The sequence below is a fragment of the Crocodylus porosus genome, unplaced genomic scaffold, assembly GCF_001723895.1.
Source record: "Crocodylus porosus isolate Cpor-Errol unplaced genomic scaffold, CroPor_comp1, whole genome shotgun sequence".
NCBI classification, from domain to species: Eukaryota; Metazoa; Chordata; order Crocodylia; family Crocodylidae; genus Crocodylus; species Crocodylus porosus.
In genome coordinates this window covers 6,422,165-6,442,021 of record NW_017728928.1, presented here as the reverse complement: position 1 = coordinate 6,442,021, position 19,857 = coordinate 6,422,165, and the positions used below count along the sequence as shown (strand labels likewise).

Sequence of the window (19,857 nt, the reverse complement as noted above, 5' to 3'; positions counted from 1 at the left end):
GGCAGCGGCTACTCGGGCGGCTCCTCGGCCTCGTCCGCGGCCACGGCGGCGGCGGCGGCGCTGCCCCCCGTGAAGAAGCCGAAGATGGAGCAGATCCAGGCCGACCACGAGCTCTTCCTGCAGGCCTTCGAGAGTGAGCGCCGCGCCGCGCCGGGCCTGCGGGGGGGAGGGGAAGCGGAACCGCGCGCGGGGAGGGGGTGCGCTGCGGTTCCCCTCTTCGGAGGCGGGGGGAAGGTGCGCGCGGGGGGGGAGGGCGGTGCGGCCGCCGCCACGAGGATCCCTCCGTTCTCCCTCCCCCAGCTCGGGGTTGTGCTCCTGGGGAGGAGGACACCTCCTCCGGGATCGGGACCCGCAGGGGGAGGTTAAGGGACGTGCTCAAGGTCGCCGCTGCTAGGTGGCAGGTCTGCAAACAGACCGTCCCTCGCCAGCCCCATTTTAAAGCGCACAAGCATCTTTGCATGTGTTTGCCTGTTAAGGCTTGAAAAAGGGCATGTTAAGAAGTAGGATTTGGGGTTAACGTGTAACTGTGGGCAGTGCAGCAGGGCTTGCCCCTTTTCAAGGTCATGTAATTGGAAAGGATGTTTCATCCTCCCAGTCCCTTTTTGCCCCCACCTGTGCTGACTGGTCAGTAGGTGAATAAATAAATATATAGGAGGTGGGTGGGCTTCAAACAGCCCCTGGTGTAATACTGGCTTTACACCTGGCTTTTTATTTCTTTGGCAAAATGCGATCTTTGTTTGTTTGTCTTGAAATGAAATATTATGTTCTCAAGACAGAGCTGGGCTTGTTCTTGTTTTTTGAAACTGCAAGCACGTTTTTGTTACTTTGAGTGTGAAAAAACTTCTCTTAAATGATGCCCCCCACACACACATATACTATTTCCTCTTTCTGTCAGGGTGCCCATCCTTTTCTCTGTCCTTTATTTTGATCTTTCAACTTGATTTAAAACATATAACCTTTACAAGTATCACAACTTGTGATTTGCAACAGGGAGGCACAGAGTTGAAATGAGCAAGTCCTTAGTAATCTCAGTGCTCAAACATGCTTGCACATTATGGAGCACTTACTACACACACAACTGATTGTTACAATAGGCACCTTATTCCATTATTTTAATGTGCTGACCTCTTCATTTATTTTAAATGTCCTTTCATTGCAACATGGCTTCCTGTTACTAGAACATATTAGAAAGATTTTACTTCTGTCTCTCTTTCTCTTTATATACACGTGTGTGTGTGTGTGTGTGTGTGCGCGTGCACACACATACAAAATCTCATTCTTAAAATGCTAATTTTGTTAGCTTAAAAAAATCTTGCTAAGGTGACAATAGGGCCATCCAGTCTAACTGTATTGTTAGTCATTAACTATATAGGAAGCCTGTACTTTAACTTGAATGCGTTTTAGTTTAAGCTATGTCTTTTTTCCATTTAAGAGCAGTTTATACAGATTCAGTTTGTCCAACTGAAATAAACTGAACCTAAACCAAAATAAGATTTGTCCGTGCAGCCGTTTGCACTGGTTCAGTCAAATTGGTTTAAACTAACACTTTGTAGTTAACCTGATGCAACTTGAGCTCTGGTTGCCAGTCCTTGTATTGAGCTTGTTTATACAATAAGAAATCATAAATCCAGTGTCCTCAATCAGTACTCAAGATAAAGCTAATTTGTTGAAGCAGGAGTTAATCTTCTGAAGTCAATATTTTCCTGTCTTGTAGATATAAAAAGACTGCTTATCCGGGGTACACAAGTTTCTTAGGTCATTTGATTGTCACTCCACAGCAAGATTATTTTGGTGTACAGCTACCTCCACAAATGATATTTCATTTTGCCATAAAGCAACTAAAACCATATGCCAACTTGTCTGATACATTACGTAGTCTGTTATTTAGGAATTGTATGGTTACATTGTTTATTAATTTGGGGTGGAGTGGAATCTTTCTTGATCAACATTTTAAAACAAGAAAAGAAAACAAGCTGGGGTCTCTTATGTCACAAGCCATCTTCTGCCTAGCTGTTGACCTTCTAAAGGGTACAATGTGGGATAGCATCTCTGTAGAAGATCAAGGATGGTTCATAGTTGCTTGACTGTGCCATTTTAGTGGCATAGTCAATGCCAGTGGCACATCAATGCCACTTACTTCCAGTAGGATTTGAATTTGGATCTTGTTCGGACCACGGATACAGGAGTGTAGGCTTCATTTGTTAATCTGGATTATGATCTGTATATCATAATTTTAGGTTTTTAATACTTCCTATTAAATATTTTCTTTAACCCATATTTTAGGATTGTCAGAATATTCTTAGTATTTGTTATAAGTCTTAAGATTTTGGGCTGGGTGTGCCTGATAATGTGTGTTTCTTTTCCACAGAACCGACACAGATATATAGATTTCTGCGTACTCGGAATCTAATAGCAGTGAGTAATTGCTGATTTTAATCTACCTGTTCGTTTTTAAACTTGTAGGAATCTTTGTAGATGAAGTGGTTTAATGGCTTCTCCCATTTTTTTTTCTTTGCAGCCTATATTTTTGCACAGAACTCTCACTTATATGTCCCACAGAAACTCCCGAACAAATATCAAGAGGTAATTTTGATTTTGAAAGCTAATTTAAATATTTACTGATTTAAGAAGCAAGAGCCAAAGGAGTCCTTATAGGAGATAAACTGGTCTTTTCTTCAATTGTAGCGTGAAAAATTGTAGGCATTTTTCTTAAGTTCTCTAAAAGAAAATTTGCTATCTTACGGGTTTTCAAATCTAGTGCAGCTTGTATTTGTATAAAACTGATACATATGCCTGTGGTGATTATTGGCTTTGATGGGAGAATTAAGACCTGGTATAACTAGCTGCAGGACCTGAACCTCAGTTCTTATTAAAGAAAGCTTCATGTGATGTCCAGTAATAGAGCCTTTGACTGGAACAAGAGAGAACAATAGCCCAGTTTTCAAGATAGCAGAAGCAATCACAATTTGTTATTTGGATTGTCTAGTCTCAAATGGCATTAGAATGGCCTATATTTTTAACACATTGTCATGTTTGTTAAATTAATATTTTAAAAAAAAACTAACACGATTTATTCATCATAAGCACGCTAGTGATTATAGATTGTAAAGGGAAGGGTGCTATATCCATAAGGTAGCTAATAGTACAATTTCTAAGTCCTTTACATTTATTTCTGTTGTCAAGCTGCAGATCATTCATTATTCTGTCAGTAGGTAGAAGCCAACACTTCACTGTTTAAAATATTTGAATTGATTGACCAGTTGTAGTCCTACAGTTTGAAATAGTATTAATGTTGAATGGAACATTCTTGGTCAAGGATATATAAGGGATAGCTATAAAATTTTGATTGAACAGGTAATTAAGAGTGGTACATTTTGTAAAAAAAAGCACACAAGCTGTTGGTGACTGTCTTATTTGAATATGCACTTTCTTGTTAATTATGCAAATGCTGTATCTGCATTCACAGATTTTACTTTAGTTAATAACTAACATTTGATGTAGTTCTTTCTTGCTATTCTGAACTTTAAGCATCAATGCCACTTACTTCCAGTGGATGGAAGCAGTTGGGGGGGAAAAAAACGTGCACCTACAATGTACTAATGTTCTTGTCTGTAGTTATTTTTATATCCTGGTAGAAGATGTGCTTGGAAGTATGTCATGACTTCCTATCACACTTGGAGATGCTCTTTATTTTTGGTGACAGTTACTATAGGACTTGGACAGTTTATCTTGGTCGTTCTCTTTATTTGTTCTAAAATGGGGCAATACCAGGTTTTAAGAAAAAAAACCAAACAGTATTTTTTTTAATTCCAAGCTTCTGGGAGTAGGGTTCCAGGTCATAGTTTGAAACTGCCATTCTCATTTTCCAGCAAGTTCTTCAATGGCTACTCAAGAAACCTATCCTGTGCAAGCGACTGCCATGTCTCAAGTCTAAATCGTATCGTTATCTGCTGGATGTACCAAGCAAATGTGGCCTTCACATGCAAGAACAGATGCGTGTGTTGTCCAAATTATTTCTTATTTTTACCTATGGATAGTTTAAATGTCTATTACCTGAAACTTGTTTTGTTTGCTTAGATGTCTCTTGTTAGTTGCCAGGCAACCACAAGTGGTGTTTTGCATATATATATATATAAAGTGGTGTTCAATGTTGCTAAATAGGAAAATTCCCTTTCCTCCGCTGGATAAGAAATGTTCTTATTTTTGCGTGAAAGATGTTGATATTCACTAAAGTTTAAGTTTTTTATAACTATAAAATCAACTCATAACTATTAATCAGGTTGTAGAACTGATGTTTTAGGCAGTATTCAAAGGACTTGGATATTTTTAGTTCTTGAAAAGGAAATGTATTGTTTTTCAGAACATTTTTAATCTGTTCTCTTGAAACTTTAGCTTTATAGAAGATTATAATGTCACTGAAGTAAGCTAACAGGTTTCATGGACAGTTGAGTGAAATGTTGGGAGGAAAGGTGGGGAGTAGGAATTGACCATAAGTGTTTGCTTTCCCAGAAATTGGATGATTGATATCTTTAAAATGGATGTCCTGTTTTTAATGATCTGGAGTAGCTATGTAAACGAGGGGATTGATTATTCCTCCACTTTCACTTTTTAACCAATAGAAGCTGATTATCCTAGTAAGTCTTTTTGCTGGTATAACTTACGCTGGGTAACAGTTTAAGATGTACTATCAAAGAAGCCACAAAAAAACAAAATTTTAAGGAGTCTACCATAGGGGGATTGCTAGTATGCCTTTTTCTTGGTGTCTGTTTTCACAGATCTCTTCAAATGCAGGCATGTTCAATCAGAATTCCTATAACCAGTTTATTATTTACTAGATACTATATGTAGTTAGTTGGTATATATTGGATCCAATTGCTGCAGGGAGCAAGAGGCTTTAAATGGAGTGTTATTTAGCATTGAAAATTTAGCTGACTGAGGCTTAAACATGGGGAATTCATATATGCAGCTCGATCATGGTGTAAAATTAACAGACTTAATATGGTATTTTATGAAGACCATATTAGTTAGTAATGATTCTTTAGGATTAGCAATTTTTCTTCCCCCTTTTTTAACATTTGTGAAATTTGAGTTTATTCCATTTGCAGGTAGGGTTAAACTTTATTTAGCTCAATTGAAGAAAGCCTTGAATGTGCCTGTCCGGATCTCAATTAGTAAAATATTGTTGCTACTCTGATTGCTGGTTCAGGGCTCTTCTTCTTGTGTGCTTGTAATTAAACTAGATGTTTTTCCACAGTTTGTGTGCAAGTAAGAGGTCTTTCAGTTGCTGCAGCAAGGTTCTTCTTCGTACAGGTCTCATCAAGGAGTCAACAAATGAGCTGGTGTTTCACAGTCTGCACTTCACTGCACTTGCATATATTTGTGTTAGAGCAGCCCCATTTGATCATGTTGTTTTTGATCTTCCAGTTCGTATGCACTGTCAGTTTGGGCATTGCCATGTTGGACAGTCTAGATCAGCCCCTGTGAGACGGTCCTCCTGGGGTCCTAGGTCCATTTCCGAGGACCTGATTGCATGTAATCTTTCCTTCCATAACCTCAGTGGTACCTTGTCAGCCATTATGTCCAGTGGTGCAACAGTGGTCACAAAACTTACTCACTTTTCTGTGTGAGCATAGAGTGGATGCCTGGGGTCTCTTGTCTGCTGTGATTTCTCTTTTTGGCTTGCTATCTTTCTTCTGATGTCAGGTGGTACAATGCTAGTAAGTACAGGCTTTCCTTTGGTATTGGCTTTAGGCATCCTGTTATTTCACAACGGCTGTCTTTTAGAGCAGAGTCCTATTTCTTAGCATGAACTGAATGTTTGCATACTGGATGTGCATACTCTGCAATGGAGTAACACAGGGCCATAACAGTGGTTTGTAATGTGGTTTGTTTTGCTTCCCACTTTGAGGTGACCAACTTTCAAAGTATGTTGTAGCAGGCACTGACTTTCCCTTTCATCTTCTCTGCATGTGCTTTGAAGGTGTTTTGGTTTGTTGTAACCCCCAAATACACAAGGTTTGTGTGATTTAGTCAGTAAGATTCCATCCCAGGGGATGTTTAATTTCTTCTTGGCTTCTCTGGCGTAGGTGAAAAGGTGCGACCTGCATTTTGGTTGGGTTGGCACAAAGCTGGTTCTTATTGTAGTAATCTGAGGTTGCTCAGTGCACGTGTCAGTCTTTTCCTCAACGATGGCTGAGTCCTTCTCATGCAACATGGTGCATAGTTCATCAGCATATATGAAGCTCCTTGTATTACTCTGTATGGGTTGGTCATTGGTGCTGCTAGCCATTTTGTTGTTGTCTTCAACGGCTCCGTTTCTTGCACAGTTCTGTGTAAAAATGTCTGTTTAAAAGAGATTGGATGAGCTGTGCTAGGTGGTAGCTGTGTGTCATATTGTAGACTTTAGTAAGCAGGTTTTGGTGGTTGACTGTCATATGCTGCTGATAAGTCTACAAACACAGCACTGTTATCATCCCTTTCTTGAATAAAGTCTATGATCAAGATTAATAGTTTCTTAAAGGCTTTTTCAGAAGCCAGGATAAATCTAGTGATTCTTATCTAGTGTTATGTTTAAGGAATTCTAGCAGACCTGTACAGGTACAGCTTGCAAGTCATGTTTATTTAGATGTTTTGTAACTAGATTTTTATAACTATTAGATAAGGGCTCGGTTTACTAGACTGTATAGATTATAATTCTAGGATTTCCCTTCCCTACCCTCCACCTCTTTCTAAAAACAAGTGCGGTGCTGGTGATATTCAGAAAAGTAGCTGATTTTAATGAATGAATTTGCGTATGGCTAAGTAATTAGCATGCTAAGTCTATTGATGTTAATTTCCTTAGTGTTTAGAGCCCTAGAGTCCAGGATTTTTTCTCACTTCTTGAAAATTCCCCTCTGAAGCTTTAATATTCCAGTTCAAACTTTTTCTTATAATCCTTCCTTTAAGATTTTAGTTACTTAGGAAGTACAGATAAAACACTATTTAAACCAACTATTTTGGTTACCTAGGTTAAATGCAGCATCTCTTGTTTCATTATCTAAACCTAGTTATTATAGAAAAGATACTTTATTTCTAATGCTTGTCCCAACATGACATTTGTTTTGCCTGTAAACTTGCTTTCACAATCTTAAACTTCATAAAACAATTGCAGCTTTTTTTTAACTAAAATGATCAGCATGTATTGATTTGTAAATTGGGAGGTTCTGAAGCCTTCTACAGTAAGTTTATAGATTGATTAAATTTTTTACCTTTTGGTGGTGTTCTTAAATGCTTCTAAAGTGGCAGTTCATTTGAAGCTTGAGTTCATGCTGTAGAGCACTGGTTTTTAACCTTTTTGTTTTTTAAGACTCAAAGCATCCTTCCAAAACTTAAAATGGAATCCAACTGAATCTTAAATAAAAATTAAAGAAATAAAAATAAACATTATAGTTCTTACTAATTAGCATACTAATTGATTATATGTTTGTCACCACCATCCCGGGCAGATGGAACTGTGTTGTGTGCCTTCCTCGGGGCCGGATTGGGAACTGTCTGTGGCAAGAACGTGGTATTGCCATAGCCCTTCCTGGTCAGACTCTGCATAGCACCTCCTGGAAACAAGAGGTGCATGGGGCAGGTGGAACTACTCCATGTTCCTCTGTTTTTAGGAGGCATGCTGGAGCCAAACTGGGAAAAGCTACAGCAGAAGCAGTGCACCTGCCTATGTAATATAATGCAGGGATGTGTTGATTTCTCCTGCAGCAGCTTCTCGGTTCAGCTCTGTACCTTCTGAAAAGAAGTGCGTGGGGCAGTTTCAGTGTGTGGCAGTGGTGCCGATGTCATGCTGTCCCTGGTGACATCCTGGTTGGGAACCACGGCTGTAGAGTCATTACAGCTTAGGATGTTTCATTGAACATCTTAAGTGTACAGTAAGTTTGTACAAATAACAGGCTTCTATTAGAATAAAACTTCCTTACAGTATGTTTGTGTGCACATAAACACTACAGTATCTTATATCTGTTGCTAACTGGATAGGGCAGTCCAAGCAGTCTCAGTAGCAAGTGCATTGGTTGGAAACTTTACTTAAATTGGACATGCAGTGATCTCTGTGGGAGCATTAGTAAAGTGGTATGTTTTGGGTTCTGTGTGCCCTTTTTCAAATTGTCACCTTTTTTGGCCGGCTAGCATTTAAATTTAAAACTGAGTGTTTATGTATGTATTTATGTTTTTATACCTGTAGCAATGAAGATTTAAAGATGGAAATGACCTATAACTGCAACTAAATAGTAGGGCTGTGTAAAGCTTTGGGTGCTGATTCAATTTGGAGGAGACTCGGCCCAATTCGATTCGGAAATTCAGTCACTGAATCGGGAGACCAGTAAAAAGGTCCAAATCGATTTGGTGATTTGGTCAGTCCCCACTTGCCGCTGTGGGGAGCTGGACCCGGGCTCCATGCCGGTAAGTGGGGGGTGGTTGTAGGAGGGAGAGAGGATCATGGGGTGGGGGGGGGGACCCCTGCTGGGCCTCATCCTTTACCTGGTCTCCCAGCCTGGTCAGTGGCAGCCCTGCCCAGTCCCAGCATCCTGGCTCTAAAAAAAAAAAAAAAAGAAAAAAAAAAAAGTCCTGCTTTCACCCGGGGAGTGGGGACAATTTCTGCTGCCCTGTCCAGCCCCAGCATCCTGGCATTAAAAAAACAAACAAAAATAACAAAAGCCCCATACTCACTGCCTCTGCAGCGTCTGTTGGGGCTTCTGGGGGCTTGTGGCAGAGACCCCTGTGCAGTGGGGGGCAGTGGGTATTGTCCCCCTGGCTGGCAGGAGCTAGTGGGGCGGGGGGGTTGCTTTTTTTTTTTTTTTTTTAAAGAGCTGGGATGCTGGGGCTAGGCTGGGTAGCCTTTAACGGGGCTGGGAGACCAGGCAGGGGTGGGGCCTGTTTGATTCAGCAGCAGCCATATCTCTGAATCGGATTCAGCCAGATAGTTCAAATCACCGAAACGAATTGCTGTCTGAATCCAAAGCGAATACTAGCTGCTTTGCACAGGCCTACTAAATGGCACAATTCATTGCCTTTTATTACTATTTGAAAATAACTACATGTAAGACTGGAAAAATACTCAGGGATTTATCAAAATTGACAAGAATTGTAAAATGTTTTCAGGGCCTTCAGTGTATACTCAACCCCTTATGGCATAATCCTCATGTTAAATAACCAAGCATGCAGCCATTTCTTTGCCATGTTCTCCTTTCAAAGTCATCCCAACCACTTTATTATGAGTTATCTTAGGAGGGGTGGGCAAAATGTGGCCCATGGGCCAGATCTGACCTGCTCACAGAAAAGGCCTAACCCCACCTGTTCCTGCCTAGGGTAGCCTGCGCTAGCTCCTGTCCTATGCATGCTGGCCAGCAGGCACAACTTCCTGGTGAGGTTGCTGCTGCAGCTGCCTGGATACTACTCTGCTCCCCCTGCCTCTAGTGGCTGCTCCTCCTCCTGCCCCTGCTGTGCTGCTCCTGTTACATGGGGGAACCATGGGGCATGTCCCAGCCAGGTGGGGAGAAGCTGCAGCTGGGCAGGTCCTGAGCCAGCATGCAAGGCTCCAGCTTCAGGTTGCCTTCCACCCACTCAGCTGCCTGTAGGAGGATCTCTGCATGCTGGGGCAGGGAGCCACCCAAGTTAAAGCTTCCTCCATGCCTAGCTGGGCATCTGCTTCCTGACAGGCATCCCTTGTGTTACCTGCTGCCCAGAGCAGTACAATAGGGGCAGGATGAGGAGGAAGAGCTGCTGGAGGCGGGGAAGCCAAGCCATACCTGGCGGCTGCAGGAGCAGCACATACTGGCCTGGGCTGGGGTGGTGCTCTCCAGTGGGTGCAGGGTGAGTGTGGGCAGAGGCGTGGTTTGAGCTGCCCTGGATGGAAGCAGGCAAGGCTCGGCTCCGCACAGAGTGCCGTGGAGCTAGCCATGGGCCAGATAGGGGTGGTGCACAGACTGTACCTGCATTGCTTGGGCAAGCCCTACTACATGTGCCCCCTGTCCTCCCACCCTTGGCTGGCACCTGGATGTAGCATGTGGACAGCGTCCTATACACACATGCACCCCCCCACCACTTACATACCCTGCCCCTACACACATCCCCCTACACAATATATGAGTAAGACTATTTTGAGCTGTTATGCAATCACCTCTATATATACTACTCAAAAAATCCAAAACATAAATCAGGACAATTTTTTAAAAATAAAATTAAAATATGTTATAGTAGATGTTTGATTCTTAGAATACGATTTTTTTATTTTATTTTTTTTTCATCTATAACTTGTTAAAATGATATATTCTGAAAGATTTTGTTTGTGGTTCTCAACAACTCACCAAAACAGGGTTTAGTGGCTCTCCAGCTGAAATAATTGCCTAAACCCTGTCTTCATGATGTGTGGTATTATCTCCTCTTAACATATTAAAGTTTGAAATACTTCAGAGGCAAATGGAGGAAGGACAGCAGAAGGGAGTTTGTTACTTTATTTTTGCAGTATAATATAAGGATAAAAAGAACCTTGTAAAAGAGTCTTGGATCAGACATTGATTTTGCTGACAAAAGTCATGAGTGTTACAACAGTTTCTTCAGTAAGGGTACTTAGCTGTTCTGTGCTTGTCTGTATTGTAAATAGTGTTTTTGGCCTAACTGATGATCTGTTTTTAAAATAGACTGTAGAATGTTATTTGAGAGTTGATTTGATTTAGCTGAGCTTGTTGCAGTGCCACTAAGAAACAGTACTGTGCTGATGTTACTAAATCTCTGTTTTTTAAAGTTGATCTTAATGTCTCCAGAGCGCTACTTTAGTGTACAAATATTGGGTGACCCTTAATTGTTGAAATTTCTGCAGTCTTTGGGCAAAAACTTATGTATACACAACCCATTCGTATGTTTGGTGGAAAGAAAGCTTTCTTATTGGTGGAGGCAATTCTCTACTTCAGTGAGGGCCAACTCTTTTGGCAGGGGTGCCATAAATTAAGCCCTCCACCTTACCCGAGTACCACTCTGATACCCTAACCCTTCCTGATCTGCTGCTTTTCCTTTTGCTTCTTGCCTGATCTGCTTCTTACTGCTTCCCCAGTCTGCAGCATGCCACTCAAACTGCTTGTGCCACTTTTGTGGCATGAAAGCCCCTACTCTAGTTGATGTTTTTTTTCATCATTTTATTTGTATTGTTTAGGCTATGGCATGAAATATGAAGCAGGCTGTATTTGCTGTCAGTGGCCATCAGAGACAACAAGTGTCATCTGCCTCGCATGTAATCTGGTTAATCTAGTACTAGTCAAGCCTGCACAATGTATTGGAATGTAGAATAGCACCTTGTAATTTAAGAAATTAATGTAATAACGTAATATATAAGATGAGTAGGTTAGTGAGATACCAACCTTAAGAAGAACTGACCTAAAGTGATTATTCTTCTAAGATTTAAAGATACGCCTTGCTTTGCAGAGTATTTCTTGAAGAAGCTTTCTGCAGGTGGTCTCACAGTAAATATATTGACACGTGTCTAGTGTTCACTAGTTAAACTTTTATTGGGAGAAAGAATCAGAGTTCTTACAAATTAATCTGGATTTTACCATGTAGTAATCAAATGAGACTTTTTCTGGTAAACTTCCTAAATGGCTAAAAGTGAAATAGGCAGGTAGCTAAATTGTATGCTGATCAGTTGGCATGAAAATCAGCATAGTAATAGTTAATTTTTGTCTAGGCAAGACTGCTAAATATCAGTTGTAGTTGCAAGTATATTTGTACCAAAGTTTGAATGGGTTTCCTGTCAAGCAGATCTCGCTGGCATTAGTGTTTAACATGATACCATTTGCAAAACTATTTGACTGTTCTTGTAATTATCCCTATGACCACAATACTGTGGTATAACTTTGGTAACAAACTACTCCTTGGGCTTTTGGGGAGGTAGTTTGCTTAGAACAGTTCATCCAACAAGTTTTTAAAAGGAAAATGCAACTGACAAACCTGATTTTGAAACTAATATCAGGGATACTGTATGTCGTGGCAGTACTTCCAAAATATGACAGATTTCTTTCCATGTATCTTGTTCTTCCCAGGAAAACGTTCAAAGTAGATGACATGTTATCAAAAGTAGAGAAGATGAAGGGAGAGCAAGAGTCTCACAGGTATCTATTTACTTTTATCAGAAGGTCATGTGTGGTTCAAGTGGGGGTATAATAAAAGGAAATGATTATGATGAGTGTGCTTAGTACATGACAACAATGTTGCTTCTAACACTTCAATGTATATATCCATTGGTGGGAAAGGGAAATATACTTCTCTTTAAAAAAAAAAAAACCTTTTTCACAAAGGCCCAAGGAAGAAATTGTAAAACATTTCATTATTTTTCAGTGAGCAATTGCTGTTCTTCTGGGAAGAGTGCTTAAACTATTATCAAGCTATGAAATAATGGGCTTCATTAATGTAATCAAGTTTTTGTGTTTTGCAGTTGTTTGTGGGCATTGTGGAAATAAGCAAGTAAAACTGCATATTTATATTGTAGTTAAATTGAAAATATATGGAGTTGGCAAAGCACATTTTAGTAGTTTCACATTGCCATAGCTAGAAGTTTCTCTCTTGTTTAGGCTTAACTTGTAACCCTCTAAAATGTAGTTTTTCATTACAATTTTTAATTTTTTTTTATTTTGATCTCATAGCAGACCCCCAAAGTAGTGTAAGGTATGTATCATTCTACTCCAGTAGAAATGCTTGAGAGATCAGACCTTGGTGAGGAATGTAGAACTACTTAATTGACAAACTCTGAGTTTCTACCCAATAAACCTCACATTTGAAAAGATGCTTCAGCTTCTTTTTGATATTAATTTGCCTTTGTAATGAAAAAGTATGCAGAATAGTTGGGATGTTTCCATGGGCTGCATATAGACAATTACTGAGAAATTAGGTGATACTGTGCCAAAAATATCTGCTTTTCAATTTATTAAATGTGTTAATTACAAAGAAGCGCACCTGAGCGGACAGTTTATTACAAACTGCAGTGTAATCTAATTTAATATACTGGATGTATTAAAAGAAGGATGTCTGCAATTTACTGAGATTTTAGTTATATATATTTTTAAAAAACAAGAAAGTATCTCCCTTGTTTTTGTGGGGAAAACCCACACAAACTGGAGAGAATGAAATTGGACAGAGAATGAAACTGACCACTTGTAAGAAGTAAACAAAATGTAAAAGTCTCTATGCCATGAAAATAGTGTTATAACAGTGGCTAATAATACAGCACCATTTTTTAAGGTAAGTTAATGTCTATGTCTGTCACTTTATCTGTAGCAGCACTGTTGTATTTTTTGACTGTAGCATGTCAGTTTAGTATTGGAACTGAAGGAAAGATTTCTCTAAATCAGTAACTTGTGTGAACTCTCAGAGTAATATACTTTTCTCTGTTGAATTGTGACGATCATTTTTTAGTGTTTGTTTTTCCTTGAACTAAATTAATATTGAAACACCCAACAGTTGCAATGAATGCTGTACTTGTATTAAGAATTGAATATCCTTAATGCATTGCTAGTTGTCGAGCTTTAGGTTGCAAAAACATTTTCAAGTTGAACTCCATATAATGGTACCTTATACCATTTTATTTAATGGCAGTCAAAGGGCACAAGTTTTGCCAGTAAAAAAATATTAAACCAGTAATCATTAATGCAACAAATTAATGGCATGCAAGAAGTCTGCAAAAATATGAGAAGTGACCAAAACACATTGTTAGTCTAGATGATTTTGTAAATCCTGGGCATGAGAGTATTTCTCCTCTTAGTCTTAATTGACAATCTAATTAGGCGTTAAACTACCTGAGCTATTTCAGGAAGAACGTTAATGAGTCCTGTTTAAGTACTGCCAAAAGAATTTTGTTCTATTCTGATGTCCATATGAAGAGATCGTAATTAGTTGGCTTTACGTTCTTCTTTGGTGCAAAGGCTATGGATAATTAACCAAGAGATTTCTAGGAGTTGTTTAATGGATTATGATATTTGAAGCTTTCATGAAACAGTGGAACAAAAGCAGACTTTGAAAGACTAGCATGAATTTCCAGAATGTGGGAAGGCTTTTCCCATACAGATGTGCTTTTGTACCCTTTTAAAACAAAAATATATTGCAACGCTTAATAAATAATTACGAAGTTCATGTGCTGGATAGATCTTTTGGGGTTATATTAACCTCTTGTTAAATGCTAAATCTTTTGTTTTATTAATCCAGTTATACGTACATTACCTATAACTATGGTTCTTATAAATGGTTTTTTTCTTTGCTTAAAAAAGGTCAGATGAATCTCTAGTTTTAAAGGATTAGTTTAGGATCTGACTGTGAAACAAACTTAGTTTAACAAATTCCTTTTTTTGTCTAACGTAAAAAGTTTTGGTTTTTTTAAATACAAATGCCCATCTGAAAATCATTTGGCATAATAATATCTTTTTTTTCTGATATAAGTATAGATGAACACTATTTTCTAAATATGGATTGTGGGGCACTTGTAACCTCAAACTTTTCACGTTTAATAATTGTCACAAAGTTAAGGTGCACCACAAGAAAATTCCTCCTCAAAACTATTTTGAGTCTCAATGACTATATTGAAAATACTTTGGATGAAGTTAGTCAGAAAACCTAACAGGACTGAATTAAATGGCCTAAGTTTTACTATAACATACGTGGGGCAGTTTGTTTGTTTTTGGTAGAAAAACAGTATGAAGTTGAAGATGTGCCTTTCCTTCTGTATAGGACCTTATAGATTATGGATGAGTTTGTTAGTGGTATTTTATTTTATTTAAAATAGTTATTGTTCAGCCAAATGACTTTGTTTCTTGAACAACTTTTTTTCACTTTTTGCATGTCCTTCATTGTGCTAAATTTAACCATTATTTTGAGTTAAAGGATAAAGTGGATCTACCAAAGTAAAGTTGCAGAATTACCTATGTAATAAGAGATGTAACAATATGAAATAAAACATATAATAATTTAAACTAATGAGGAGCTTTTGTAATGTATTGTAGGTGGGGCTGGTAGTGCTAGGTATTGCCTTTGGATAAAGTACAAGATCCTGTTTTTAATTCCTTATCGTTAAATATTTATGCTAAAAATGTCCATGCTTTGTGTCTGTCCCCAGCTAACTTTTGTTTGAAACTTCAGCCAGAACAACTTGGCTGGGTAAAGTGTGTGTGTAATGCTTCTTCCACTCTGCTTTGGTTCTCAGGCTTGAGTGTTGAAGGGGGTGACCTATTATCTGTCCTTAGGTAAATCTATCAAAGTTTGATTTTAAAAAATAAGCCTTTGAAAAATACTGATTTTGATATGCTCAGTAGAGACTTCTGTTTTAACAGTTAACATCTTTAGTAGATTGAGGAATAGATTGGGATAAGGAGGTTGGTGGTCGACTTCGAGAATTCAGCTGTCTTAACCAGAGTCTTTAGTTTATCTTCTGTGATCCCTGCCTCACCTACTGCATACCTTCCAGGTTCTGCAACAAATGGACTTTGTTGCATACCCCTGGTTCATCCTTGGAACAAATTAGTCTTACATACTAGAGGAAGGGAAGGTGGCGGAAAAATGATCTGTGATCATATAATTGGAAAGTGAGACGGAGAACTTACAATAAAGTTGAAACCTTACCTATTTTTGCCTCCTGTAACAATTGCTCTATGCAGGCTATTTGCAAAGAGCAAGTTTGTCTTTAAATTTGCATGAGTGCCATATTAAGCATACCGTAGCTTTGTTAGTTAATGGTGAGGAGGAAGTTGACACTGTTTGTAGATGTAGTTCTGGTTTTTATATCTGTTTTCAAGAAGTAGCTGTTTTAATATAACCCTCTTTTTTTTTTTCCTTTTCTCTCCTCCCCTCTTCTCCCTTCCCCCCACATTTAGCTTGTCTGCTCATTTGCAACTCACATTCACTGGTTTCTTCCATAAAAATGGTATGTCTATTTATTATTATACTAATTATAATTATAACTAACATATAATGAAGTTGTATAATTAAGCTTTTAGTAGAGCTATAAACTGTAAAGGGATATTTACAGTGGATAGACTTGCTGTGTATTACAATGCCTGATGATTACAAAAAATACCTTTTTTAATTGCTTTGCTATTGTACATGCACAATAAAATATTGCTATAGGTAAATACTTTTTCACCACATGTACTTTAAATATCGTTTAATTGTAGTAAATCGTGCAGTCTTGCAAACTTTCTTTACAGAACGAAAGCAGATTTTATTAAAGACTTAATCTTCATCCTCTTAAGCTCCATTAGCAGAGCATTAAAATAGACTTGAGTTCTTTGCTTTAAGAATGCCAACTTGTGGAAATATTGTTTTCTGTTTTTGTACCATTTTGTTAATGGTAAATTTAATGTTTTGAGGTTAAAATTAGAAGAATGAGACTTTTGCTCATTTCAAATACCATCTAGAAATGAGGCAGAGAGCCTTTCCAAGAATTGGATTAACATCCTGTTTAATGTTTTGTAGTCCTAAAATGTGTATCTGTAAGATGCTCAGCCTTAAAAAGTTTACAAAAATTTTGAAGGGGTAACAGTAAGAGCCTGAGTTCAAGGTTTTGTTTCTCTAGTCAGAACAGCAGCTGCATTCTTTCTGTTGTTTTAAGTATTGGTAACCACTGTCTCTTGATGGAGAAACATGTTTGAACTAAGGAGAGAGATATATATATTTTAGAATGTGGCTAGTAATGTTGGAAGTTTTCTTGCTCCCTTAATAACTAATATATTTTACTTGTACATGTCTAAAAAGTATTTAAAATTGTGGCTGCTAGAGTCGGGATTTTAAAACTATTTTTTCTCTTGGCTATTAAAAAAACCCCCCCAGGGATTTTATTCTTGGCAATTGATGTTGCTCCCTTGATCTAGAGAAGTGGTTGGCAGTGTTTTGGGGCCACAGAACAGAAGAACTCTGCTTGGGTCTTAGCTGCGGTCAGAAATCTGGCTTCCCTGTCCCACCCCCCCACGGCTGTGGTGTGGGGACAGCTCCCAAACACCTGCCCCCAGCAGCCACATATTACTGATTCAAAATCAAGTTTTCCTTCTGTGGCATAACAGACCAGCATCTAGAGAAAAGTGTTAGTCTTCTTTGGCAAGTTTTTTTTTTTTCTTCAGTTAAGTTCTGCCCTCAGGTGTATTGCTTTAAGCAGGGCAGCAACAGGAGATCATAGAGTCCCATTTTTAGTGGAGAAGAAGAGGGTGTGAAGGGTAGTAAGTGCACAGTGCTGTATTTTGAAACAAAAAATCTCTTCTCAGTCTGGCACCTGATAGGAAGACCACTGTGCAAAACTTCAAGTAACTGGGGTGTATAATGGTGACATTGCACTTCTGTATGGACCCTATTTGTTAGACTTTGGTTTAAAATGTCCTTTGGTTGGTAGGTTCTGAAACTGTTCAGGATGTTTGTATATTTGGCATAAGTCAAGATGAGAGCTCTTTTTGTACTGTGACTACTGTAGCCACAAAATGCTCATATGCTTGCCTTTTTTCCCCTCAACAAAGGTAGGAACAATGAGAATGATATGATTGTAACCTTTTTCATAGTATATATAAAGAACAGTATGCCGAGTGATGCATATAAAATAGAGTATTTCAGTGAATGACACTTGTAAAATGCTGCACTTTGATTTTACAAGAATTGTAACAAGGCTAAAAATGCATGCGTTAGACATGCTTGCTGTTTAGGCAGTCAATAGACATGTTTTCTGTATTGTTTGTATGCTTGCTTAAATATGATTGAGTAAAAATTCTGAAGGCTTATCTGAAAGCTGAAGAGCAAGTAAATTGTTGCAATTCTGTTAGTGTCCCCTTTTAAGATAGGTACACAAACACTTGTCATTAAAATTTTAAAAAATAGGAAAAAATATTAATAACCAAAAAAGCTTGTTTCTTTAGTGCAAATGCAGGGTGTTTATGAAGTCCTGGTACAACTTTAAACTTCAATAATTTTGGATGTACACATGATGGAAACAAACTGTAAATGGTGATTTTTAAAGAATAATTCAATAAGTTTTAACACAATACAGCTCAAATTTCCAGACTTTAACATAACCACCATCTTTCATGATATATTCTTCCATTTAATTTTCCATCTTGTAGAAAACATTGTCCAGTTGCTGCTGAGTGATTTCATGAATTGCATTTGTGACCCTTCCCTTATGCTAAAAAACTTATGCTTTCAGTTGCCATTTACAGTTTGCTTCTGTCATGTGTATATTGAAAATTTTTAAAAGTTTAAGTTTAAAGTTGCAAAATAAACACCCTGTGTAATGTCAGTATGCAGGGTAGTGCCTTAATCCAAAGTTTGAAGTTTTCATTTGAATGAGTTGGTTTAAATCCATAACAGATAAAAATGGATTACGGTGTTGATAGCAATTGAAAAATTGGCATAGCTCTTGAAAGTCTTGATTTAAGCAATATATTCACAACTTGTTACTTGTTTTCACAATTTGTGTTACTATCTAAGGATCAGTGTTAATTTAAAACAACAGCTTTGCTGAAAATTGCCTATTAAACATGCCTGGCAACAGCAAAACCTCCTTTGAATGTGAAAGTTGCCAGAAATTTTCAGCAATCAGTCATCATAATAATACTGGGAGGTTACTTACACAGCAATGCATCATTAAGAAATTAAAGTTAATACAGAATATTATTGAGTTAAATGATCCAATACACAGAGATCACCTTGGAAGGCTCACCATTTCACTTCATGTGAAGCTGTGATTTTGAGGTTCACATGAACACATTTTATAATAAATGGCTTGGACAGTTGGATTTTGAAGTAAAGTTAGTTTGAATGGGAAGATTTATTGAGTTTTGAAATTTTAATCTTTGGTTTATATTTATATTAACATTTACATAAGCACTTACAGCTATATGTGTAGTGTTCTGAAATATATTTGAATATGCAGTAAAAGAAGTTGGGAAGAAAAGCATTGGACCATGGAGGATATGTATCGAGTCCTTATTGAATTATGCTGGACTTAAGAAAGAAGTGAAGAACACCAAAATAGGCCAGTTTCTTCTACACTCAAGTTTGATGTAGTTGCCTTTTACTTGAGGCTTGTCTACAGAAGATGGGTACTGGGTCAACGTGCATGGATACTGTTTCACAACAGGAGTGCTTTGTTCCTATTTAGTATAACACACTTTGAGTATATTATAGAGTAAAATGTACCCCTCCCCTCCCTACCACATACAATTATTCAGGAATTTTTAAATTTTAAGCTCTATATAAACTGTTACTTTCAACTGTACCAGCTAGAGTATTCTTTATGTAAAGTTTACATGGTAAGAGTGCTTGTATCCACTATACACTTTTTTAAACCACAAGTTCAAATTGGCATTGCTGATCATACTGCTGGTAGTAGCCATCTTGGAGCTTATGAAAATTGGGATGTCTGTGTACAGAGCTTATAAAACTAATTTTTATAGTTTTATACTCTGAATTTTTCAGTCCTCTCAAGCTGCTTGATGAATTCATTCTTCATGGGCTTGACTTGTATAGTTTTGATTTCTGATGGTTTCTGGTTCCTAAGCTATGGTGCAAACTAAATCATAGTTTTGGGAGGAATTTTGAGAAGAATTTTACGGAGAGCAATTTAAGCCACTATCTGTTGCGGGAGTTTTCTGGGTTGAATTCACTCTTGCCCTTTTTCTTCAGTTAAATTTCGAACCGGTGAATATAGTTTCATAGTTTCTAAGGTCGGAAGGGACCTGAGCAGATCATCTAGTCCGACCCCCTGCCATGGCAGGCAAGAATACTGGGGTCAAATGACCCCAGCAAGATGTTCATCTAACCTCCTCTTAAACACCCCCAGGGTAGGAGCCTGCACCACTTCTCTTGGAAGTT

At 38.2% G+C, this 19,857-nt stretch overlaps 1 protein-coding gene across 1 annotated transcript in view; it reads left to right on the top strand.

Moving 5' to 3' along the window:
* Positions 1 to 6: 6 nt before the first annotated feature.
* The window catches only part of SUZ12 (SUZ12 polycomb repressive complex 2 subunit), a 39,749-nt gene continuing 19,898 nt past the window's right edge, over positions 7 to 19,857 (top strand). The window contains exons 1-5 of the mRNA XM_019542425.1: positions 7 to 133; positions 2,369 to 2,415; positions 2,519 to 2,583; positions 12,066 to 12,134; positions 15,879 to 15,928. Of these exons, the coding sequence (XP_019397970.1) occupies positions 85 to 133; positions 2,369 to 2,415; positions 2,519 to 2,583; positions 12,066 to 12,134; positions 15,879 to 15,928 (280 nt within the window). The 5' untranslated portion in view covers positions 7 to 84. The remainder of the gene's footprint in view (positions 134 to 2,368; positions 2,416 to 2,518; positions 2,584 to 12,065; positions 12,135 to 15,878; positions 15,929 to 19,857) is intronic.